The sequence below is a fragment of the Zerene cesonia genome, chromosome 20 (genome assembly GCF_012273895.1).
Source record: "Zerene cesonia ecotype Mississippi chromosome 20, Zerene_cesonia_1.1, whole genome shotgun sequence".
Lineage (NCBI taxonomy): Eukaryota > Metazoa > Arthropoda > Insecta > Lepidoptera > Pieridae > Zerene > Zerene cesonia.
Window position 1 is genome coordinate 3,188,435 of NC_052121.1, and position 26,052 is coordinate 3,214,486.

Here is a 26,052-nt window from a genome sequence, read left to right on the forward strand (position 1 = left end):
AATTCGTAATATTTTTATTCAAATTATATTTATTTTTGTGTGTGTCAAGCAATAATGAATGCTATTACTTATATATATATATATATATATATATATATATATATATATATATATATATTTATTTATATACTGGTACGACGTACTAGTATAGTATTATGTTAACTGTGTACGTATATCAAAATAAAAATTGGATATATAGTAATATATGTGGTTAAAAATTTCTTTCTGTTTAAAAATTTCTGTCTTTGTATTTCATCATTACATTTACTTTCATTACAGATTTATTGCATCGATATCTATCAATTATCCTTGTATTCGATACACTATAAACAATACCAGTGTAGTATTAAAAACAATAAAAATAGATCAAATAAGCCATAATACATTAATTACTGTTCTTTAAAAGTATTATTGCTAGCTATGAATGAATACGAATTACCTTCTTTATATATGGTACCAAGAGTAAAGCGATAAAATTATACATTGAATTATAAACATACAAGACACACACACATAGATATTCGAAATACTACTTTATTTTGTAATATATACACTTAAAAATAATCAAATTATATGTTTTATTTGCTGATGAGGAAGTAAAAGTAAAGTTGGTTCAAGGCCACAGTTAAAATTAGTGTCGATCCATAAACAAAAACAGTCCGTAACGAAGTAGTCCACGAACATGGAGTAATAGACAATTTTGAAATCGTGTAACGCGATACAATCGAACAACAAAATGTTCAATTAAGTGTAGCGATAGATAAAATATAGGCCGCAGTGACTGTCACAAAACTGTAGCGACTTACAAGGAAGTAAAAGTCCTTGCATTTAAGGATAGATACGAAACCAAAGTCCCTGCTTACTTATGGTATTTCAAAAGACTCATGACAACACAGTTGCTGCTCGCCACTGTCTTAAATACAACACAATTTACATAAACGCACCTGTTCTAAATTGCCGTGGGCTTATCTCAGAGACATATTGCCTAAATATATTCAACATCACCATACCGTCGGACTGACGAAATATTTCTGACTGTAACTATCATTTACTTCTCAATTTAATCACAAGTCTGCCTTTACAATGTATTGAGTTAATTGGAACCTTTAGTAAAAAATAGTTCAATGCACTTCCTGACAGTACCGAACGGTTTCAATTACTCCAATCATAACAGGAACACATTTGAATCGACTTTAAATCCATTATATTAAATTTGTATTTTTTTTTGTTACAGAAGCGATAAACGCAGCCGATGACCAATCGACTTCAGCATCATGGTGGCAAGCGGGTACAGCGACACCATTCCGGGACAGCAGCAATGGATTCGCTTCAACTCACGGCATCGTCCAAACTCACCCCACTGCCAACGATCCGTTTGCGTCGTTTGGAGGAATAGAAAGCACAATTGGACCTTCGTCTAACCCCTTCGCTCAGACAAGCGGCAGCGGCCCGCTTAGCGGAACATTCAGAAGCAATCCGCTTCCACCGCTATCGCGAAGTGCTAACGGCAAGGCAGGACTAAAGCATTTGGACTTCACCAGCAGCGCAACAGCTGAACTCCGAAGAAATCCAGCGTTGTCTGCCCCGGATGAGTGCGCTAGAGCTTGCAGGGAAAACGAGCCACCAAGAATTTGCTACTACCACTTTACCTTGGAGTTTTACACTGTTCTCGGAGCGTGAGTATGCATAACTAGTATAAAGGCTGGCCGTCAATAATATCCTGTTTTAATTAAATTGCTGGGCGTTAACTTACCGGCGATTGATTATTATATACTTTTCAAATTATCATTCCATTATATTTTAGAGTTCCGCGGTAGAATTAAAGCTACAATTCAATAAAATCCGTTCTCACTCTTTGTTTTACACACACACTTTTTATTAATAATACTCCAATATAATATTACAATAGTACTGTCCAATCTATGGTTTTATATGAATGCATCAAAAAAATGTAAATAATTTGTTGCCAGATATCCACGTGTATTCTACTATAATATTATAAATGCGAAAGTTTGTAAGGATGTGTGTGTGTGTTTGTTGCTCTTTCACGCAAAAACTACTGAACCGAGTTTTTATGGGCGCTGGTAACCATTTAACATCAGGTGGCCCACCTGCTCCTTTGCTTGCCCTGCCATAAAAAAAAAAAAAAAACCGATTGCAATGAAATTTTGTACGTAGACAGCTGGACAACTGGAATATCATATAGGCAATACGGACTTACGCGGGTGATACCGCGAGGCGCAGCTAGTATCTCATAAAATTTAATACATTTTAATGGTAGTCAATGTAATATATATGTTAAATGTGAGGATTATGACAACAATAATATCAATGCAATGACAAACTACATTCGATAGTCGAGTATTCGCACTTTGCCGTATTTTTTGCGATTACAGACCGCAGTCGATTCGATTTAAGAAGTACTCACTTAGAACAGCATTTACTGGTTTCCTGAGACGCATCCTCTATTGCAAAACATTAGCATTTTAATAATTATTATATTTACATAAGCCATTTACATTGGGGTCACAGAAAATTATAGAGCTTAAGTTATTTTAAAATTATTTGGATTATATCTCATAATATAATTAAAATCAATACAGTATATGAGGAACATAACATGTAATTACTTATGACTATAGACTTCATGGCTGAATTCACGTGAAGTAGCCTGGTTCCATGAACTATGTTACGGTCCAAATGATCTAAATTTAGTCGTACTTGATAATTCATGTCGACAGCGGCTATGATATATGAAATTATGAAGTTCTTGCCTTCGTCGTAATAGAATCATATTTTCTGCACATTCAGAATAGTAGTAAATTTACAAATCACAGCCCGATAAATATCGAATAAGCTTATTAAAATCGCAATCCAGTTTTTGTTACTAATTCAGTCATTGAAAACTCATAAAGCAATAAAATTTAATGATATTCCCCAGGGCGTGTCAAGTATGCACACCAAACGCAACTAACGTCGTGTGGTCACACTGCCAGTGTGTTTTGGCTGATGGAGTCGAGCGTGGTATCTTATCAGTGAACAGAATGTTGCCTGGACCATCCATACAAGTATGTGAAAACGATAAAGTCGTGATTGATGTCGAAAACCATATGGAGGGAATGGAAGTGACTATTCATTGGCACGGTATCTGGCAAAGAGGCTCACAATACTATGACGGTGTGCCTTTTGTTACGCAATGTCCTATTCAACAAGGCAACACTTTCAGGTTTGTTTCAAACGTTTCTTTTTGATTTTCATGTATGCGTAAAAGTTTTTTTCTTTTTATAGACATTTTTTAATATTTACAATGATATTTCTTTCCATTTTCAAATATGGTGTTCATCAAAAATTGAGCCTATTTATTATGTATTTTACTTCAGGTATCAATGGCAAGGTAATGCCGGTACACATTTCTGGCACGCGCATACTGGTCTTCAAAAATTGGACGGTCTCTACGGCAGTATTGTTGTACGTCAACCTCCTTCCAAAGATCCTAACAGCCATCTATACGACTACGACTTAACAACCCACGTAATGCTCATCAGTGATTGGCTTCACGAAGACGCTGCTGAAAGATATCCAGGTCGCTTAGCCGTTAACACTGGACAGGATCCTGAAAACGTACTAATCAACGGAAAAGGACAGTTCAGAGATCCCAATACTGGATTCATGACTAATACACCACTCGAAGTGTTCACTATCACTCCAGGAAGAAGATACAGATTCAGAATGATAAACGCGTTTGCTTCAGTCTGTCCAGCGCAGGTCACTTTCGAAGGCCATAATCTAACTGTAATTGCCACTGACGGTGAACCCGTCCAGCCTGTCCAAGTCAATACTATTATCTCGTTCTCTGGTAAGTTAGATAACCAGGTTTTATCGTAACACTCCTGTCAAAAAATAAAGTATTCTATAATTAGTTAACAAACGAGTGTGATAAAGGCTGTAATTAAAAGAGGCACGCCCAAGTTGTAACGTTGAGCTATTAACTGGTGCATTACTTGAACCGAAACGAATTGAATAATATTATATTGTATAATAATATCAACCATCAACTGTGGTTAATCACTATTTATGTTATATTCTACAGGTGAACGATACGATTTTGTAATCGAAGCTAACAATATCCCGGGCGCGTACTGGATTCAAGTACGTGGTCTTGGAGAATGTGGTATTAAAAGAGCTCAACAACTGGGAATTCTTCGATACGCTAGAGGACCTTACCAGCCGTCCACTCCTCCACCAACCTACGACGTTGGAATACCGCAGGGAGTGGTAAGTGGTGGCCAAGATGTATCTCATTGTAAAGCTATGTATAAATACTCTTAAATATCGACTGTATATACAAGTAATAGTTTGGTGACCGTAAATACCCCTCGAGATTGCTGTAATTATCTCCTTGAAAAAATATGTAGTTACCCTGAGTTGGGATCATGGGCCTATCTCATTTATTAATTGGCGGATATTGCATACTGAATTCTTGTCGGCACTGCAGCCTCGATTTAAGTTGGTAGATCATGTTGCACACGATTGCTCAAACTTTAATATCGGAATTATTTTGAGCGTGTATTTACAACTTTTTCAAGTGTCGACCAGTACGCAATTGTATATAATGGCCCATTAATTTTCAGATTTGTAAATTGTTTTTATAAATACAAAAAAATGTAGTAGCACACTTGACCATATTTGTAGCTCCTTTCCTAATGCGAATATAAATCCAAATCCATCCAATTAACAATAATGTTTTATAGAAAGGTTTCTCATTTCTAGTTTCATATGTATTATTAACCAGCTACTTGTTGCATTTTATATTAGAACCTAATACATATTATAATCAGAGCAAACCTTTCTTTAAACAGTCAACCATATAGATAACTACCTAGTAGTTTAAAATAATTCACTTACATTCAACCAGTATTGATTGCAACTGAATACAAGTAGAAATTATAAATACAGAGAAAGTAGACAATAATTTGTAGCGTAGTTAACGCACGTAATACTAGTAATTGCACGTACCTTATCCTAACTAACTATTCAGGTAATGAACCCCTTGGATGCCAGATGTAATGAACCCAGGAATGACGCTATTTGCGTCAGCCAGCTGAAAAATGCAAGACACATCGATCCCGCTATTTTACAAGACAGACCCGATGTAAAAATTTTCTTGCCATTCCGTTTCTTCGTATACAGGCCAGAAATGCTTTTCCAGCCGAATACTTACAACAGATACTTAGGTAAGATGATCGTTGATGCTAAATTTCATTGAATTCCTTCTTCCATTAGGATTCCAGTTTAATATGAGTGTTAACATTCACAGTTGCCCCGCAAGGAGATCATGTTATCAGTTTAATCGATGAAATCTCTTATATGTCCCCACCCGCTCCTCTTATCAGCCAGTTTGACGACATTAATCCCGATCAGTTTTGTAACGGAGATAATAGACCAGCGGACTGTGGACAAAACTGCATGTGCACACACAAAATTGATATTCCACTGAACGCGGTAGTAGAAATCGTTCTTGTAGACGAAGGTATGTTGAATAACAAGATAACACATCAATTTGGATTTTATTTGAACGCAAATTTTTCTAATTATAATTTTCACTTTCAGTGCAAATCGTGAACTTATCTCACCCGTTCCACTTGCACGGATATGCATACAATGTTGTCGGTATCGGACGGTCACCTGACCAGAACGTTAAGAAAATTAACTTGAAACACGCTCTCGACCTCGATAGGAGAGGTTTACTGGAGCGTCACTTGAAGCAAGGAGATTTGCCTCCGGCGAAGGATACCATCGCTGTTCCCAACAACGGCTACGTCATCTTAAGATTTAGAGCGCACAACCCAGGATTCTGGCTTCTTCACTGTCACTTCCTCTTCCACATAGTAATAGGCATGAACGTAGTACTCCAAGTAGGCACGCAGGCCGATCTGCCGCCAGTGCCGCCTAACTTCCCCACGTGTGGGGACCATCTTCCTCCGATTACAGCCAACTAATTGGGTTCCTACAAACAATTTTCAGTTTACAGACGTGCAACATTGGTAAACCAGTTGACTTTACGTTAACTAAGTGTAATTTTATGTTTGTTTTGTGTGATGTGTTCGATGGACTCGAAGTGCTCGACTCCATCGATAGTGTTTTATATGTATTCGAATGTTCAACTGAAGTTCTTATAGATAGTGATTTATTTAAAAGGTGATTCTTTTTCTGAGTGTATTTTATTTTATGCATTACCTGGTGATACTGTTAACGTAGCATTGATGTATCACTTCAACAGATTTTGAGGCTCTCAATTGTACAAAACCTCTTCCTATTATCATAATGAACGTCTGTCCTATGTACTTGCCATTTTATATATTTTCCAATTATATTTATTTTGTGAATTATAAACTAACAAATAACGCATTGTCGTGCTAATATTATTCGTCCAGTTTGTTTTAATTTTATCGAATCATCACCATAATCAAAGAGCGAATTTCCATTCAAGTACAATTTAGATTATTTAACGTTTATGGAGACCTTAAAGAGATGAAAGATCTGAATGAAAAACAATTGTTTGGATGGTTGTATATTACGCGCGTCAATGTAAATAATTAGGGAATTAATATATTATTAATAACTAACAAGCATGCAATACACTTAAAGTAATTGTAAATAAATAAAAACCGCAATACCTGTAAATACACATACGTTTGTATAACGCTTAGTAAACCATGTGCACTGCCACCACATATCTATATTTTGAAGACTGTTCTAAACATCGCACTCACACAGATGACAAAATGCTATTGGAGAGCGATATAACTTTAAAATAATGTATTTGTGTAAAGTGTATTTCCTTCAAAACTGTGTAAACGTGTGAATGTAGATAAATGATAGGAACCTATACGTTACCATTTGAGTTACCATTATAACCATAATAATTATGTTTATTATTTGCAATTGTAACCAACTCAAAACTTGACATCGAAAAATAAAACAAACGAAAAATTCTTGTATCTTAAGATGACGGTGTAATGATTGCAAGAGTTTATTTATAACATTTTATATTAAGAAATTTGTAAATTTTTTGTACCATTTAATAAATGTATAAAGTAAAAAAGTTTCCTTACTGAACCTGTGTAATGTAACAAATCGTTAAATTTTATTTGCAATAAACAAGTGGGTAATTCATAAATTCCTGAAGTATCGGTAATTAACGTAATACATATCAGCATATATCATCGTTTTTAAGAAGATTTGGTGAAAAAAGCACATTTTTATTCCAATCGGACATTTTAGGAGCTTAATGATTTCTGATTATTCGAATATTTTCGAAAGTGTGTAAATACTTTAACAGCAGATTATTTGGATGTACATTGACAGCCGTTTCTCTTCTAAAGTGTTAATTTAATTACGAATTTCAGAACAAGATGCGATATATTTATTACTAATTTTATGAATTATTTCACCAACGAACCCTTTCCTTCCTTCTTTTATCTTTATTTTAAGACACAATAAATATAAGAGTAAATAGTAGCTAGTGTATTATATTCACAAGTAGTTGTTTAGTTTTTTTATAAGTTGTAGATCTAGATAAATATTTTGGGTGTTGAAGTTATTGGTGGAACATGCAGTGGTGTATATCCATTATTCAGGTTGTATATTATTTATTGTTGTTTCTTTTTTGTTTCATTTCAATAAATTGCTTATAAATACTCGTTTAATGGCAAAATTCTCAATACATTCGTTGTTCTCTAGGTATTGAATCCCCTAGATGCTGTATGCGACGTTAAACGAAATGACGCTGTGTGCGTCAGCAATTTAAAATCTGCAAAACCTGTGGATAAAGATATACTTCAAGAACGACCTGATGTCAAGATCTTTCTGCCATTCCGTTTCCATTTCTATAAGCCCAAGGATCTGTTTAAGGAGAATACATACAGAAACTATTTAGGTGATATATTTTTACATAACCATAGTTACACAATTTTGGGAAAGAAAATTGTCTTATATCTTTGATAATCTTAACGGTGAGAGCAAAGCATTAACATAATCACAATAATTGAGAACTTATTTTCCTCTATTGAAATAACCTAGATTGTATTTTTTAAGTTGTTCATAATTTCGTATAATTTGAATTATTTATATTTTAGTTGCTCCCGGTGGAGACCACGTTCTCAGTTTGGTCGATGAGATATCTTACATGGCCGCTCCAGCTCCACCACTATCCCAAATGCACGAATTGCCACCAGAACTGTTCTGTAATGGAGATAACAGACCCGAAAACTGTCCCGTCGACTGCAGGTGCACGCATATGATCGACGTCCCCCTGAACTCTATTGTTGAAATAGTTCTTGTAGACGAAGGTAAATTATATGATGAAGATATTTAAAATGTCCATAAAAATAAATGAAATACTACATTCACAGAAAAGTATACTTTTGTAAAAGAAATAGATATAATGAAAGCTATTTTAACTTTCAATAATAAACGCAAAACATATACAAAGAAGGCGTTGCTAGTTCTGTTATTCAAACAAAACTAATTACTTTTTTATAGTCTATTTTACGAGTTGCGAGGAGATCTTTTTACCGATGCTTGTAACTCATTCCTCATTTTCTGTAACTTTCCCTATCATAAAAACAAAGTAAGAAACATATTAAAAAAATAATTGGTTTCTAAATGAACACAAGCACTTCGGCTTAAAAGATTAATTATGAACAACTTTTTATATTGCTTTCTTATAATTCCAGTACAATCCCCAAATCTGTCTCACCCGTTCCATCTCCACGGGACGCCATACAATGTGATCGGTATGGGTCGATCTCCAGACAAAAACATTAAGAAAATCAACCTCAAGCATGCTCTAGATTTAGACAGGAAAGGCCTATTACACAGACAGTACAATCTACCGCCATTCAAAGACACACTGGCGGTGCCTAATAACGGATACGTCGTGTTAAGATTAAAGGCTGATAATCCAGGTATTAAACGTATAAATAAATTCATACTTCATGCTACATTTTGCATAATGTTATTAAGCCCTAATTTGTTAAGCTTACGTTTTAACGCTTGCATATCGATCAGTTCTAAGAACCAGTTATTAGTACTTACAGAATTCAAGTGAGTGATTATAACTACAAAATGTTATGATTATTTTCATACATTTTCACCATGAACCAATAATATTATCTCTTTAAATAACATGTATAATAATGCTCTTTACTATAAACACACGTCCATTGGATCTTTAGGCATCGTGCCTGGCTGTTTCGAATTGATGCAATTCTTTTTTTATCGATACCTTTATGAAAGTATTGTTATTTAATTCTTAATAACTACCTTCCAGGATATTGGCTGTTCCACTGTCACTTCATCTACCACATCGTCATCGGAATGAACTTAATACTGCACATAGGGACACAATCTGATCTACCGCCGGTGCCTCCGAACTTCCCCCGCTGTGGCCACCATTTGCCGTCGATATCACCACCCTACTATCCAATAATACACTAGCCACTTGCATTTTCTCTTAGAATTGAACAATAATTTAGTTAGGTCATCAAATGTACGGCGGCATGATTTAAACTTCAACGTCAAGTACTGCCATAATTTATTTTGTTGTTAAAAATATCAACGTCCGACCAACTAACAATGCAAACTACAAATTACACCTAGAAAACCAAAGCTCCTGTTACTTTTTTCTTACTTGTTATGCTCTTTTTAATTGTTTTTTTTTATTTTTTCTAGGCGAAGAGATTTACGTTTCATTTTAACAGCTCCATCTTTGTATTATAGTTTTGTACATAATAATTAAGTGAACTCGCATAAATAATTTTAATTACTGTAGGTATAATTTTGTTTTATGTACAACCAAAATAACTTAAAGGCTATAAAATATTAACAGACATGTCGAAATAATATTTTATATTAAAAATTTTAACGTTACAAAGTATTATGAAATGGTAAAAGTATTAACGTCTCAAATAGCATCTCAGTTTTTCATATCGTATTTTTATTTAAATTTCATTTATATCCGAATGTTACCCAAGATTTTAGAAATTCTAAATATTAGTTTTATTTATATTAAGTTTATTTAAAATAATTAATAAAATGGGTCAACATTCGAATAAATATGAATTATTTTGATAATTAACATGAGGATTACAGTAATTTTAATGAAAATTATTTATGTTTACACAAAATTCAGCAATGTGTTACAATATTTCGGTGTGGAAATATACAAATAATATATTTATTATTCATTGCATTTTATATGGGTAGAGATAATATTGTTAGATCATAAAATGTGTTAGATGCGATCCTGATAAATATTTTTGATGATATTTATTACGGTCTTAAAGTCTAGCTTCGCTCATTTAAGTTCGCACTACAGTCAAATTGTATTATAATTAACAACATATATTTTCATATCTTTTCACTTTATCATCATTCCGCGAAAGGCAAATTAATTTCAATTCAAACGATATGAATTCATTATACATGTATGTTTATAGAAAATAACATAAAAAAGCAATAATATTAAAAATAATCTAACACTGCACATCCTATGTACAGTGGTTTACGCATTAGCGTAGAACCGTGATCTGGTATACCACAAAACGTACTTATCTGGAAAATCGATTAGCGAAACAAATACATAATGCATCTGCTCCATAGCCCATAAGAGCAAAGGATTCACTGATTTTGTTAATTATTAAGCTAAGTATTAATTTATTAAATAGAATAAATAAAAAATTCCTTATTCGTCTTGTTTGAATAGAAATTAAGTGGATTGCATGTTACAATATTGACACAGAGTTATATTTTAAAAAAAGTATACTGCTGTGGTTGTTCCGCATCAAATTTATTTATTACTTATTATTATGACTGAGATTATTTCCTAAAAACTGTTTATTTATTACAATTTTCACGAATAAAACTTATTTATTTATATTATCAACTCATGCGCAATTAATTTGGTATTATTTATATATTTATGTTTAACGAATCCTATCCTAATACTTATTTATGCTTCTTATACTGATTTTATAGTTAGGTGTTATATTTTATTATGTTATTATGCATTAATATATTATTATTTTATGTAGTTACAAATATATTTAATAGCGTGATTATAAATAAAATTTCCGCACCGAAAAATATTTTTTTACTAGTGAATAATAGTCAATTTCAATAAAATGTATTTTTATTAAATCCGTGTTTTATTTATTAACTTTTTATATGTTAAATTACATAGATACTATTAGAACAATCAATGGACACTTATCTAATTGTAGAAATTTGTGTCAGCTATAGTCTTTTTCGGAATAACAAAATTACACAAACCGTACATGGATGAAAAAAATCGATCTAATCGCGTTTAAACAATTCATATCTGTTATTTTGAGGATACATAACTGTGAACTTTTTTTGGAAGTTCTTGAAGCTACTGTATTCATACAGAAAACATGAACTAGTATGAGTTGATTTGATTTGATGTAGCATAAAATAAAAAGTAAATAGTTTAAACTTTAAATTATAATGGAACCATGTTAAGGCATCCATTTTTTTTTTATTAGTTTTTTTTTTGTTTCCATTTATACAGTTCGATACAAACGAATGTGTACAAAAAGTGGAATGTACTTCAAAGCATGTAAGTTGAAAGTTTCTTATAAGTTTATTAGTGTCAAAATTTAAATATTATGTACAAGGCTAAATATTATAGCGCATGGATTTACTGCGTTGTTTACTGAATACCTGACCTGCTTCAGTATTATAATAACCCGTACGATTTAAGGTGTAAGGTTTAAAGCGTATTGACTCTAAAGATGGATTGCCTGGAATTCGGTGGTCAGGGGTGACAAAATTCGGTTCAAGAAGTGGTATTCGTTTTGAAAAATTATTTAGACAGCCCATTTATCAGGAAGGCTTTAGGCTATATAACATCATGTACTGAGTGGGTAAAACCGCAGGCCGAGCTAGTTGACAATAAAATTTAAGCACATTGACTACTAACGCCAATTTTATAATATTAATTCATCAATATTCATTTCTGAAAGCAAAACTAAACATGTGTACAAAAAAATTATATGAATACCTGCCCTTATAGTTTAGGTAATCTTATAAAGATAAATCAAATTTTTACAAAAATACAGGCATTATTCAATTTCAATTTGCTTCTTTTAACACCAAAAATTTATATTTCGTCTCAAGCATTTTGTTCATTATATTTAATATCATTCAATTTACCCGTTAAAATTTGAAAACGAAGAAAATTTTCTTATGTTAAATTTATTTACAGAACTTACTTCTAAGGATGGGGCTTAAACTATAAAGAACAATATGTTTTACACGTAATAGATAATAAATTATTTAATTTTTATTCCCAGAATATATATTACGCATTTACATATTACCAAATTCAATCCCCTACTAATATTTTATATGCAAGAATAACTCTGTCAGTCTGTCTTTTCTTCAGGCGTAAACATCTGAATTCATTTTGATGAAATTGGTACAAATATTATTTAACATCCGAGAAAGAACATACGATAGTTTTAAACACGGAAAGCCCACGAGAACAGGAAATATGGCAAACACCTCCTACTGTACTTTGCTTTCGACTTGGTAAAACCCTCTAATATCTACTTGGTAAAATTCTCATACTGTCTATTTTTTGCTATGTCTACGAGGACGAAGCCGCCTACAGAAACGTAGTACAAACATAAATCGGAAAAAATTAGTACCGTCGATGCGTTTGCGTTAACTAAGCAACAATTTCTAAATGAATGTTTTACAAATAACAAATAGGTTTCAAACTTCTGAACATAATTACATACATTATGATAAAAGCGCGCTTCTCAATGACAACGTGAGTAACAACGGTTAGTAATGAGCAGCACCATGAACTTTATAGTGAACTTGTTATTTTTAACAAAGTGCAGTTTCGTTCTATCAGGTTAATATCTGTAAAATTATGAAATTTAATTATTCTTGAGGCATGGAGACTTAGTTTCCGTGATGCCCCTTTCATTGTTTGTGATGATAAAGCAATAAAATATAATAAATGAATAAACCCTTATTCTAATTAAATAAAAAAATTAACGAAACCCATAGCCTAACTATAGCATACCTAAATAGTACCAAATCAGAATGAAATAATATTTTAACAATATCAATTATATCATATCAAAATTTCCATTTTTTTCCTAGAGGAAATGTAATAAAAATACAAGCACTAAAATTTTCAGCGACAATAAACGATTCTGAAGCGGAACCAAGGATAGTTGGAGGCCATGAGGCTAAACCATACAGTCATCCGTACTTGGTTTCATTACAATTAAGGTTTCTGTGGCTTCGGGCACATATATGTGGTGGTAGTATTCTCAATGAAAACTGGGTAAGTTTTTTTTTTAATTTTTCTTTAAAACTAGGTCTTTACCCATGACTCGCAGTTAAACGAAATGCATGTTGGAATAAGATGTTTCAAATTGGTAAAAGTAGCCCATATCGCTTACTAACCTATATACCTTTCTAATTTATCTCCAGACATAGAAATAATGTCATTAAATCGCTCCAATGCGGTGTGAATAACAGGCAAACAAACACACATCTATATGTAAAAAAATCGAATCGCGAATTGTTTTGCTAAATGTAAAACTCGAGAATGACAACACGAATTAGGCTAGTTTTTATGTGTTTATTGAGGCACAAAAAAGATTTTTCTTGAGAGACATAACGTACTACGGATGAAGCCGAGGTGGACCGCTAGTTTGTTATATTAGAAGAGATAAGGATTTTATTTGTAGGTTATATAGTTTTATCCGTGGTTTCTTTATCATTATACTTGAATAAAAAGGTTCCATCAAATCTATTTATTTAGGTTAAAGATAAAGAAATATTTATCCATTCAAATTAACTTTAAATTTCCAATGTCACTCAGATACTACTACTATCTTACATTATACTTCTTTGTTACATTTCTATTTAACTAGACATTATACACGTATCTAAATCCCTCTCTGCAACGACAAAGCCTGATAAATATATTATAATCTCACGATGTATCTCATAGATTGCTTACTAAAACTGATAGCTGCCCTTAAATCTACAGGTCCTGACAGCAGCACATTGTATACCCGACTCGTGGTTGACAAGCTGGTTGCCAATGGATGCTATCGCCGGAACTCACGATGTGTCCTATTATGGAGTAAAAGCACAAATTAGCACAGTCCGATTACGAATCCCACATCCAAATTATGCAGGGTACATATAAAACACTTCTCCGTTGAAGTACAAATATACTGTAACTATTATATACACTTCCGTTCATAATTTTAAATTTAGAATAGATTTTCACAGAGAATATCTAGTTACAATTTGAGAAAAAAAGTTTCTACAAAATAATATTAGTTAACCTCCATGTGTCACTTTTTATTGATTTTTTAATATATCTCCTTGAAATATCTGCATTATATCATAAAGCATTACGCATGAATTGTATGTAGTTTATATCGCACTATGGATCGTTCGCTGATGTTACTGAAATGAAAAATTATGGATTACTAGCTGCGCCCCTCGGTTTCACTCTCGTAAGTCCGTATCTCAAAGGAATATCGGGATAAAAAGTGGCCTATATGTTATTCCAGTTGTCCAGCTGTCTACGTACCAAATTTCAATGCAATCGGTTCAGCAATTTTTGCGTGAAAGAGTAACAAACATACACACATGCTTACAAAGTTTCGCAATTAAAATATTGTATTAGTGGGATATTGGTAACACCGAATAAGCATCTGAAAAGTAAAGAATATTATAAAATACACATAAACATTATTAACTTATACCTAAAAACTCAAATAAATAAACTCACGAGTTTCAAACAAATACTGATTATATATTATTATTATTATGTATGTAATAAAATATGTACTCTATCTTACAGCGGTATAGGCCCTTATGACATAGCTGTACTTAGGCTTGGAACTCCATTTTACTTCTCTAACGAAGTGCAGCCAATAAATCTACCGAAATATTATGATGAATACGACAACAAAGCAATGAAATTAGTTGGATGGGGAGCTCTTAGCACGACAGTATTTATACCAGATTTGCCCAGCAGGTTGCAAGAAGTACAAGTGAAATACCTATCTTATGATGGTAATAATAATTATTTTAACACCGCGGACAGAAAGCTATTCAACAAACAATACTTGAATAGTTTTCTTCCCGCGGTCAAAAGAAAAGAGACAGTCCTGGGGTTTCCCCGCATAGTTCTGGTGCATGTGGGACTTCTAGGATAATAACAATTATAGGTCCGTAACTCAGATCATTAACTATATTGTATTTATCAAAATTGGTTCAGTGGCATAGGCTTGAAACTAACAGAGTGGGCACGGTTACTTAAGCATTATTGTATTAGTATATAGTAGTATATAGGTATTTTACGAATTCAATATATCTGCTAAAATCAAGTAAAATATAAACAAAAAATTTATTTATTCTCAGAAAGAAAAAATCAAATATATTTCAATAAATAAATCTTTCTTTATATTTTATCCTATAGATTAACCTTTATAGTTTATATTAACGTGCATTTAAAAATATTTAAACTTTCAGCATGCTATGATGCCATAGAACAAGTAAAGGACGCAAACGAAGGTAATCCGCTAGACCCCACCGCGCACATATGCACAGGTCCCATTTCTGGAGGAATTGCTGCGTGTAATGGAGATTCGGGTGGACCATTAGTTCAAATGGCGCCAAGACCCCCATCAGATAACGAAGATACGGAGAACTACGATGATAACTACTTAGACAGCGATAAAAAATCAAAGCTCAGTAATAGAGTTAATGGTAATGATACAAATGAAATACCCGTTATTGTTGGCATTGTCTCCTGGGGCCTATCACCTTGCGGAATAAAAGGGGGGCCGACTGTTTACACCAGAGTTTCTGAATATTTAGACTTTGTTAATGAATACATGGACCTCGCGTAAAATTCGAATGTACTCGCATTAGCTGTAAAAAGATAAGTTTGTACCTACTTTTACGGCATGCATTAGGAGGAAGTATATAAGAATTTATATACTTATACTGCATAGTGCATACCTCATGAATGAAAATATTAAAGAAAAAAATTAGAAACACATATTTACTCATTTATTTCGTATAAATTGTACAATCATAACATATCATCGTTTTTTGACAAAAAATCATCACATTTTCAAAATAAATACAACTTAAAACTACCTTATTTACAAATTACAAGCCTTTGTAATAAAGCACCTGCAAAATATATTATCTTAAATTATTAAACTTTAAAACTATGTACAATAAATACGCTTTCCAATAAAGTGCAGTAGGTACACACTCGAATATCAAATGCTTTTGTACTAATACATTTTAATTACACTGTTTGTATCTAAACATAACACGAACTTTCCAAAAGATAGATGCCATACGATTTTCGTGAACATATGACGTATAGAAATATCACTAGTTTCTCCAATTTTGACTGCCCTCTTTCCATACACAAAAATAACACTTAAACGTCAGTCTCCTTTCAGTGAAGCAACACATCAGCTGGTTTATAACTACCACAACTTGGTAACGTGTCAACAACTGCCTTAGGTAGTGATATGGGTGTGCTAATTAAAATTGCGACAGGTAGTGTGAGGCTGCATGACCTACATTCAAGCAACCAAGTGCCACCGTAATCCGGGTTGATCCTTACGATCGTAAAACCTTTGTTCGGCACCGCTATTGTGTCTTTAATTGGCGGGTTTTGTAAGTTTCTGAAATGTGATGCAATTGATGTTATTATACACGAATTTTATAGTTTGTTAATGAAGCCCTTGGCAGGTATATGGTCAACATAAAAATAAACACGCCATAATTAAGAAGTATCAATGATAGGTCATGAATTCAATTTATATATGAGGTATTTGATAGGATGAAGTAACTGAAAGTAATATAACAGTTAAATATTTAAAAACATTCTAACTTTTATGTTAGTTATTTTCCAGCGAATGATACTAGATGGCGCTTGTTGATGTAAAATAAAAATCTTACAACTGACTTGACGCAACTTTCACTGGCATTGTGAATGTGATAAGTAGCTTAGGTTCTCACTTATTTTCTTATTTTCTATAAAGATATACCTGTTTGCCATACCATGCATACAAAAACAATGAAATATTGAATATATTTATTACATTTAACATAGGTTCAAACTTACCTAACGATAAGGCCATCCCTATCCAACTTCTCAAATTCTTTTCTTGATAAGGGGAGTCCAGCTGGACTCTGCCATGACGCAACTACATGCATGCCATAGCCGTGCATGTGAAATGTATACGAGTCGTTACTGTTGAAACCTGAAAATATATTTCAAATGTATTTTATATGATAAATCTTAAAATTGAAACTTTCAAAAAGAAAAAAATAAATAAAAAAATAACAAACAGTTTTTTTTTTAATTTGAGTATTGTTTTAGAAAAAGGAATGCATTAGGAGGAAAAATTTTGCACATTGAAGATATTAGATTCATTAGATATTATTTAGATAGATAGATTTATTACATATTAGCTTTTGCCCGCGACTTCGCACGCGTTAATTCAGAGTAGTTTAATAGATTTTATTATACACATAAACCTTCCTCTTGAATCACTCTATCTATTTAAAAAAAAACTCCATCCAAATGCGTTACGTAGTTTTAAAGATTTAAGCATACAAAGGGATTAATGGACAAAGAAAGCGACTTTGTTTTATACTATTTAGTGATTGTTAATATCCACTATCAATACTGTAGCCGAAACTCCAGGTAAAACAAATTTATATCCATAAGAAGTAGACCATGAAAACTTCATATAGACAATTAGTATGGTTCCATTGAAAAGGGGACTAAGATGTAAATTAGTGGTCCGATTTAATTAAATTTAAGGAACTTTACAGATAGTAATGTAAACATTTCAAGGTTTTTTTATAATTCTATAATTCAGATACTATCGATTAAATCGCATCGATAAAAAATTCTTACTGCTTTAGCTCTATGAGCTATATTTTAGTTGAGCTAAAAGTAATTGAGTGAAGGGAAACTGTTTCAAAACTAATGCTTTACCTAGGTCACAAAACTCCTAATCATGTCTCAAATTGTTACAGTATAAAGTTAAGATGGTAAAATAACCTTTCGATATTATTGAGTTATTAGCATTTGATGTAATGCAATTTGATGTAATGTTAAAGAATAAGAGATTAAAAAGATGTATGTTTAATACATACATCTTTTTAATCTCTTATTCTTTAAATAAGGAACAAAAATATATTCAAACATATTATATTATGGTTATTAATACCAAAAAATTAATAACCTTCACCATAGTTTATCAAATATACAATACCAGCGGTCTGCCCCGGCTTTACCCGTTGTACATATATAGCCTATAGCCTTCCTCAATAAATGGGCTATCTTACACTGCAAGAATTTTTTAAATCGGACCAGTTTTTCCTAAGATTAGTGCGTTCAAACAATAAAACAAACAAACTTCGTAATAAAAATAACATGAATTTCAAAAAAATGTTATATATGGAATTATGCCATTTATTATACCTACTTCTATGTTCTTCAACCTATTTACCTTCATTTACTAAAATGAGTTCCACCTCTTCATTCGTAGTCTTCAAAGTCTGCAGACATTGCACATCATAGTGCTTTTCCTCAGCGCCCACGTCACAAACAATATGATTAAAGACATCACGAGGTTTTAATAAAAGCGGTGCATTTGGAAATAGGAAGTTCTTACCATTAATTTGGACTACACTATCCGTGAGGGCTGGAAGAATAATATAAACAATCAAAATTCTACCCATATAGCTATGTAATTGGAACATAAACAGAATATTTAAATTTTCTTGGCTTTTTTCTTTATTTATTACGTCATTTTATTGGCCAGTGAGAACGTTTTTTTAAACTGTTAAAAAATCAACAGAAATATTTTTAAAGGTTTTGTGTTTATTTGAGTTTATTGAGTTATAATTACATTTTCATCAGGAATATATTAAAGTAATAAGTTTTGAATGAGTGGTTTTAACAAAAAAATTTAATACAAAAAGAACTAGCAATGACATTAAAAGAATATTCTGGTAACAAATAAGGATCGAGGTTAAATACCTTTCTAATATGGAGCACAATTATTTAAAAATACTTACACAACACTGAAGGATATGTGGGCTTTTTTGGTACAGCATCGCTCGTGTATCGATAGTCTAAATCTTCATCTTTAACCTTAATTGCATTTTTATCTATGCCAAGGTAAAATGATTTTATTTTATTTGCGATATTCACGTCTTTGTTCGATAAAAGCTTTTGGCCGGTGATTACACTACTCGAATCGTAATTCAATTCGTTGCTCTGAAAAATTGTTAAAATTCATAGTTATATTTAAATTTAAATCATATAGTACATCAGTAACGTTATATATTCAACAGCTAATTTAATTTGCATACAAACAAGTCGTACAAATGAATTCAATTAAGCGTTATAACTTGGTTGGGTATATATTTTGTGCAGTTATACCCGTCAACGAGAACATTAATAATAAGATGCTTTGAAAAGCTTAAAAACACGCTTGAATGATAGAATATACTAAATTATCTCAATCGCCCTTATACAGAATATCAGTAGACAAAGGGATAGGAGTCGATTATTTAATTAGAAAAAATAAAAAAAGTGTGTTTAAAGGAGGAAATTTATAAGGAATCATTTTTTATTGATTAAATCATAGCTCAAACTTGACTTAGCGATGCCATACATTGAAAATAACTTACCGGTACTTCTTCTAACATTGACGTATAGTTAAATCCCGAGTAAATGAACATAGAACGGGCTTTCAAATTATCGCATGCACTTTCTCCTTTTGCCATAAGCCAATAGCCTCCACTGGTTTGATCAGCGCGTACCACTACGTCCATTCGTTCACCTGTAAATTGATATATAATTCTTATTTATTATTAACTATTAATAATTCCACATGCGATTATCTGTCTTATTTGATTTGTTTCCGGTAATGCTACGAAATACATGAACTAATTAGGTCGATATAGTAGTAAGATAGCTGATATAATACGAGATCACTGTTTTTTTTAATAATTGGCGACGTAACATTACAATTTACAACATACGTAAACATATATAATGATAGTGATATTATAGAAAGAGAAATTGAGAAGAGTAAAAGCGTAACTGGTTTCATGACTGGCCTTAAACTTCGAGTACAAGTGACCCACCCACAACAATACCACACCTTTCTCTGTACACTCGGTGTAACCTTTTCGTGACCCTTTACCTTTTCAAATATTTTACACTGTTTGCTCGATGAAATCGTAAAAACTTTTTTCTATATTTCGCTTTATTTTTCTTGTATCTTTGCAAATAGCTTTTTGGTATATCGTATAAAGATTGGTATGTACATATAGTAACTATTAAATAGAAATTATGCGACTATTTCAGTTCGCATACATTTCTGTTAAAATCAATCATTTAATAACTTTTCAAGCATCTCCCATTACTAAGCTTAAAATGAAAAACAAATTTGACATAAAAACGGCTCTATAAAGTAACGATAGTGTCTGTATTAATCAGATTTCTTCTTAGGCATCTAATGTTGAAACCGCAAAATGTAATTGAAGGTTCATTTTGTATTCAAACCTTATTTATACTGAGACGAACAAAAAGCGTAACTCCACTGGCCCCTAGTCATCAAAATGATGTTAGTTTCACTGACGGTAATAACTCGTGACGTTGTTTGCACTTTCATTTTTAAGTCTTATCGAGATATTTATAGCATCGATGCTTTATTTTTCTTTTAGGTCGTCGTTGAATACTTTGTAAAAATAAATATTTATTAATTCGTTGAACAATATTACATCATGCTTTAAATACCACATTGTCGATATATTTTTATCCAAGATAAAAAATTTAAAGCGCAAAAGTATTCTAGAACTGCAATGTAGTACACGTAAAATAAAAAAAAATGTATCCCACCGGTTTATGTTAACAATCTCGTAACTATCGTTTATTTATAATTCTGCGTAAATTTTAATTAAACGACAAGTTATCATACAATGTATACGTACCTATGTTATTAAATAGTTCATTAATCATTATTTATAAGGCAGATCGTGTAAACGAGGAACTAAAGGTGTTCTAAAGGTGAAGATTTTACGTAATTTTTCACTTCCTTCATCCAAGCTAAATGTCATAATGTAAATTTGTTTCTAAATTCTGAAATGCGACTTCGTGTAACACGCCATACGTGAGTAGTTGTTACGTTTCAGCAACAATGTAAGTTATTGGTAAAAAGACATTAATTTTAGTATCCATTTATAACACTTCAATTGAACAAAATGGTAGTTACATACGTAATATAAGGAAATATAATATTCAACCCAATCTATTTTAAAGTTACATGTTACCATTTTAAAAATTCAATATTAAATAGAATTTGAAGCAAATCACCACTACTACTACATTTAAACATTAAAATATTTCAACAGTAGAGAACCAATTTCATCTTATAAAAACATACATTTTCACACACACACATACATAACAAATGCTTTCTTAAAATGGTAAGACATAAATGGGTCTATGCTCCTTCAATTAAATTAAATTAGTTTCGTTTGTTACTCATCCATCCTTCCTTGCATTAAACAGCATTTTACAAATACACTGATCTCAATTTTGTGCATAAGATTTCTTCTTTACATTACAATGCTATACGCCACACATACAAAGAGGTAATTCACGATTAAATAATAAATAAACAACTCATTGAACCAATTACCCTGACCGTAACCTGACCTTTTGTATTAAATATCAGATGAATAATGAAAAGCAGAACGCAATAAAAGAATTTAAGTTTTATTCATATTTCTTGATTATGTTATCATGAACCAGTTTAAATATCACGCTGAAAATATCTACATACATGGAGTACTAAAAACATAATTTTAGGATATATAATTTTAATTTTAATATAATTTTAGGATAACATGCTCGATCACAAACGTTCATAAGCACTAACATCAATTATATATCTCAATATAAATTGATATCAAATTGGGTATTATTGATTTCTGAATTAAATTATCCATACTATGACAAAGACCACGCTGCAAACCTGATTTCCAGTCAAAGAATATTTTAGACATCATCACTCACATTTTACGTCAATATGACACGTATTTTTTTTTTAATAAATTAATGTCCACAATGTTTAAAAGCGCCATGATTTTTACTCAGAACGAACTCCGTTCCCGTGAGTTTAACAAAAAAGGTTTTTATTACCAAACAGGTTTCCGCTTTAAAGAAAAATATAGACAGTTCTGATGTTTTTCCGGATAGTTCTCGTTCCTGTGGGATTTCTGGGATAAAAACTACTAAATGTCCTTTCTCGGGTTTCAAACTGTCTTTAACCTATCATCCAGGTCAGTAGTGGTAAGACGTGAAAAAGATACAGACGGGCAGAATTACATTCGCCTTTATAACATTATAGTAGGAATCGAGTTTATTAAATAAATCAAAATCTAATTATTTTTAACAAAATTTTCCATATCAGCTATAAACTGGATTTGAACTGTCACTTACCAGGATAAAGTTTAACAGCTGCTGTAGTTACTGGTTGAACGGGTTTCCCGTCGCTGGCAACAACCGTCATCAAATGGTCATTAATACTGACCAGTATGGGACACTCGAGCCCAATCGCATTTATAAGACGCAATCGATAGCCATATGATTGCATTACAAATATTCTACAAAATTTTAATTTGATGTTAATATTCTAAAAACTCTATTATTATTCAATACACGTTTATGGTATGTTTAAAAATAATTTTACGAATGCGGTGGTTTTCAAAAGAAGAGTGTGCCTTCTAGGGAAGCGCGCCTAATCTTCGGCCACGTCTTAGCTTACCAGCAGGCCAGATAATGATCAAGCACTTTCCAATTGACCAACATAAAAAAGGTATAATGATATATAGACTGTATGACTTTTTACAGTATTTAATATTATTTTTTATTGAATTTTATATTTATTATTATGGTATACTGCTATAAAACCACCCTAATTATTAGTTTAATTGATCATAAATTCATACGGTCTAAATAAAATAATCGAAATTGGTCGAAATCGAACCAATTTTGGCCTTAAAACTTAGCACTTACTTAGTTCCCTTGACGTCTCCGTTTATCACGAGACTACTAGGTGGTATATCGTTTATAACATTCAAACTAGCTGAAAGTAACTCTGGGAATCTCGCACCGATTATAAGAGTATGCTCTTGGCTTCTATCATAATCGTATAAAGAAGAATGTGGCTCCAAAGGCTGCGGCTGGTCTACAATCAGACTACCATAGACACCGTCGCTTTGGTGAGTAACTAGAAGATTAATTGATCATATATTATATATTTATATTAAAGTAATATTTACGTATTGACTTCTAAAATTGTTATTTAAACAAAAGACTAAATCAAATTACCAGAATTAGACCAAATTAAAATAGGACTAGCTTTCTAATCAAAAGAGAATTGTAAAAATTGATTCCCCCAGTAAAAAGTTATGAGGTAAAAAAAAACAAAAAACACAGTCGAATTGACAATTTCCCCCCTTTTTGTAATTCTTTAAAAGCTGTTACTGGCAAGATTCTTCATCATCAAATAGAAGTGATACTGAAGAATCTTGATTTAAATATTACAATTTAAAAAAAAACAGATAGTATTGATCTATCTATATTTTTATAAAAATTAATATGCATAGTGAATATTTTAATCTTATCTTGCTTTGAACAATCTCGTGGTGTAAATTCGCCGAAACAAGTTTTCAAACATCGATAGGTAAAAACAGTGTTTTTGTTGTATTTTGTTACAGGTTAACACAAAACAATGTATTATAAATATAGTAAAAATATATAATTTAAATGTTATAATATGTAATAATGTGTAAAAGCAAAATTCAAATTCAAATTTCTATAATAATCGGCAATACTATTTGAGATTGAAACACGCGTCATCACGAAGTTACAAAATTGTGAGATACCTGAGATGCCTCAGATGTAACAAACAATCAAAAACACATTTACTTTCTCTACCGTGAATGTCTCGCTTTCTTCGTAATTTTTTACAACATTCTACAAACATAACGCTAAATATCTATCGGAAAGCACAATGAGTACAATATTTTACTATTGTTAGATTAAATTTAACTAATATTGTGACACGAAAATTTTAATTATATCTTCTATATATTAAAAATTCGGGTCACAATTTACGGTTACCATTATCCTCCTAAACTTCTGGGACGATTTTCATGAAATTTTATGTGCATATCGGGTAGCTCTGAGAATCGGCCAACATCTATTGTTCATACCTCTAAATGACGAATAAGGCAGAACAGCGTTTGCTGGGTCAGCTAGTGTATATGTAAGTATATTTCATATACTTACATATACACTACATTACATTATGCATTATTTTGTGAAAATCACCTGAATAAGCATGGTAGAAGAATGTTCCTGGAGACGACACCTTGAACGCATATTTAAATGTAGATCCATAATTAATAGGACACTGAGTAATCATGGGAACTCCATCCATATAGGGCGTCCCGCGCTGTTCCAGCCCATGCCAATGGATGGCTAAATCTTGATCGGGTATCTTATTCTTAACTTGTACTATAATTATATCATGAACACAAGCGTGTAGGGCTGGTCCTGGACTGAAACCGTTGATAGTTAACGCTGGACCATCGTCATGTATTGAAGGCTCCACTTCGAAATTATAATAACATCTACGAGGTTTCACGTTGAACTTGCAAGGTCGGTGGCATGATTTGTCTGCAAAGGTTTCGTATTTTGCAATGTCCGTAAATATTGCGGCTACATGATTGCGGACATTAGAATTCATTAATAACAAGGCAAAATATAATTTAGATGTTAATGTTTACTTAATATTCGAATTTCTAAATTTATAGGGCGGAATGAGTGGTCTTATATTACAGAATATTTAGACTTTATCATGGAAAATGTGCATTAAAACCATATCTATCTAAAGACAGCAAATTTTTAGTATTTCATTACCTAAGCTATTAATTAAATGCAATTGACAATTCCGCAAAATAAAACGATTTAAAAATTAAAGCATTCAATAAATTCCCAAGCTATAAATACATACCTGATTTATGTGTTGTATCGGTCAGAAAATTCGTATCACTTGACGGAGCGAAGCTTTCCAGAGAAGCCTTACCATTGTTGCTGATATTCGCAATAACAAAAAAACAAAAAACAAACAACTTCATATTGCAAACTCCACTATTAAACTATAACGACAAGCGCATGGTACCGACTAGGGACGTATGTAAATCGATGTATGTAAACAACGGAATACAGATAAAATAAAAATTAAATGAATTGACTGTAAGCCGGTAGAGACGTGCCGTTCCTCTGACGACTCTGACTCACTAACTGCGCCAAACAAGCCGAAGCCGAGACTGGCTCAATTCAGAAGCGCGAGGAAATACCTTTCTAGTTTCCTCGCGTTTTAAAATTTTTTAAACACAAACACAGTTTGAACTTTATAGACAAATTATTGAAATAAAACTTTAATGATGTTCGATGTATGAAAAATTTACTAGGATTCCGAAAACCTCATAAAGTTACAGTGATTACAGGATACAAAATTTGGGAACATAAAAACTTCCGATATTTTATTAAGAGGGGGTACTAATTCTAGCAATAAAATATAAACATATGATAAGAAATGGATTTTATAGCTATAAACAAACAGTTTTTTTCTGTATCAAAAACAAAATTTGCTCATGAAGCCAAACCAAAATTATAATACAATACATAAAGATATTCTGTTATACAATACTATTGAAATGCATTAAATATTATTCGCCCCAATAAACGATGACAAGATTTGAACTGATTCGTTTTGTTTCTTAACTGAAACCCGAGTTGACATTATTAGGGCAAAACAGTACAAGTTCCGTATGTTTAGAAACTTTATA

The 26,052-nt window shown here is 32.1% G+C and overlaps 3 protein-coding genes across 5 annotated transcripts in view; 2 read left to right on the forward strand and 1 right to left on the reverse strand.

The window, feature by feature from the left end:
• Positions 1-10,803, forward strand: part of LOC119834920 (laccase-2) — a 49,082-nt gene extending 38,279 nt beyond the window's left edge. Inside the window, exons 2-9 of one of the 3 annotated variants that reach the window (XM_038359458.1) lie at positions 1,235-1,676; positions 2,942-3,226; positions 3,381-3,856; positions 4,091-4,275; positions 5,039-5,234; positions 5,318-5,530; positions 8,739-8,969; positions 9,335-10,803. In XM_038359458.1, coding sequence (XP_038215386.1) covers positions 1,235-1,676; positions 2,942-3,226; positions 3,381-3,856; positions 4,091-4,275; positions 5,039-5,234; positions 5,318-5,530; positions 8,739-8,969; positions 9,335-9,501 — 2,195 coding nt within the window. In that variant the 3' untranslated portion in view covers positions 9,502-10,803. Of the gene's footprint in view, positions 1-1,234; positions 1,677-2,941; positions 3,227-3,380; positions 3,857-4,090; positions 4,276-5,038; positions 5,235-5,317; positions 5,531-5,610; positions 6,913-7,743; positions 7,940-8,138; positions 8,352-8,738; positions 8,970-9,334 lie in introns of those variants that run through there. The other 2 variants (XM_038359457.1, XM_038359459.1) reach the window with 2 other exon arrangements.
• Positions 10,804-12,812: 2,009 nt separating this feature from the next.
• On the forward strand, positions 12,813-16,038 carry LOC119835271 (lectizyme-like). Its single transcript, XM_038359996.1, has 5 exons — positions 12,813-12,946; positions 13,239-13,387; positions 14,102-14,253; positions 14,930-15,144; positions 15,604-16,038. The coding sequence occupies exons 1-5, from the start codon at positions 12,880-12,882 to the stop codon at positions 15,981-15,983; spliced, it is 963 nt and encodes a 320-aa protein (XP_038215924.1). The 5' UTR covers positions 12,813-12,879; the 3' UTR covers positions 15,984-16,038.
• A 97-nt stretch (positions 16,039-16,135) lies between these two features.
• Positions 16,136-25,526, reverse strand: LOC119834998 (laccase-2-like). Its single transcript, XM_038359577.1, has 9 exons — positions 25,215-25,526; positions 24,530-24,877; positions 23,210-23,423; positions 22,634-22,797; positions 19,813-19,964; positions 19,195-19,396; positions 18,624-18,818; positions 17,225-17,363; positions 16,136-16,781 (listed from the first exon to the last, which is right to left on the reverse strand). The coding sequence occupies exons 1-9, from the start codon at positions 25,336-25,338 to the stop codon at positions 16,550-16,552; spliced, it is 1,770 nt and encodes a 589-aa protein (XP_038215505.1). The 5' UTR covers positions 25,339-25,526; the 3' UTR covers positions 16,136-16,549.
• Positions 25,527-26,052: the final 526 nt, after the last annotated feature.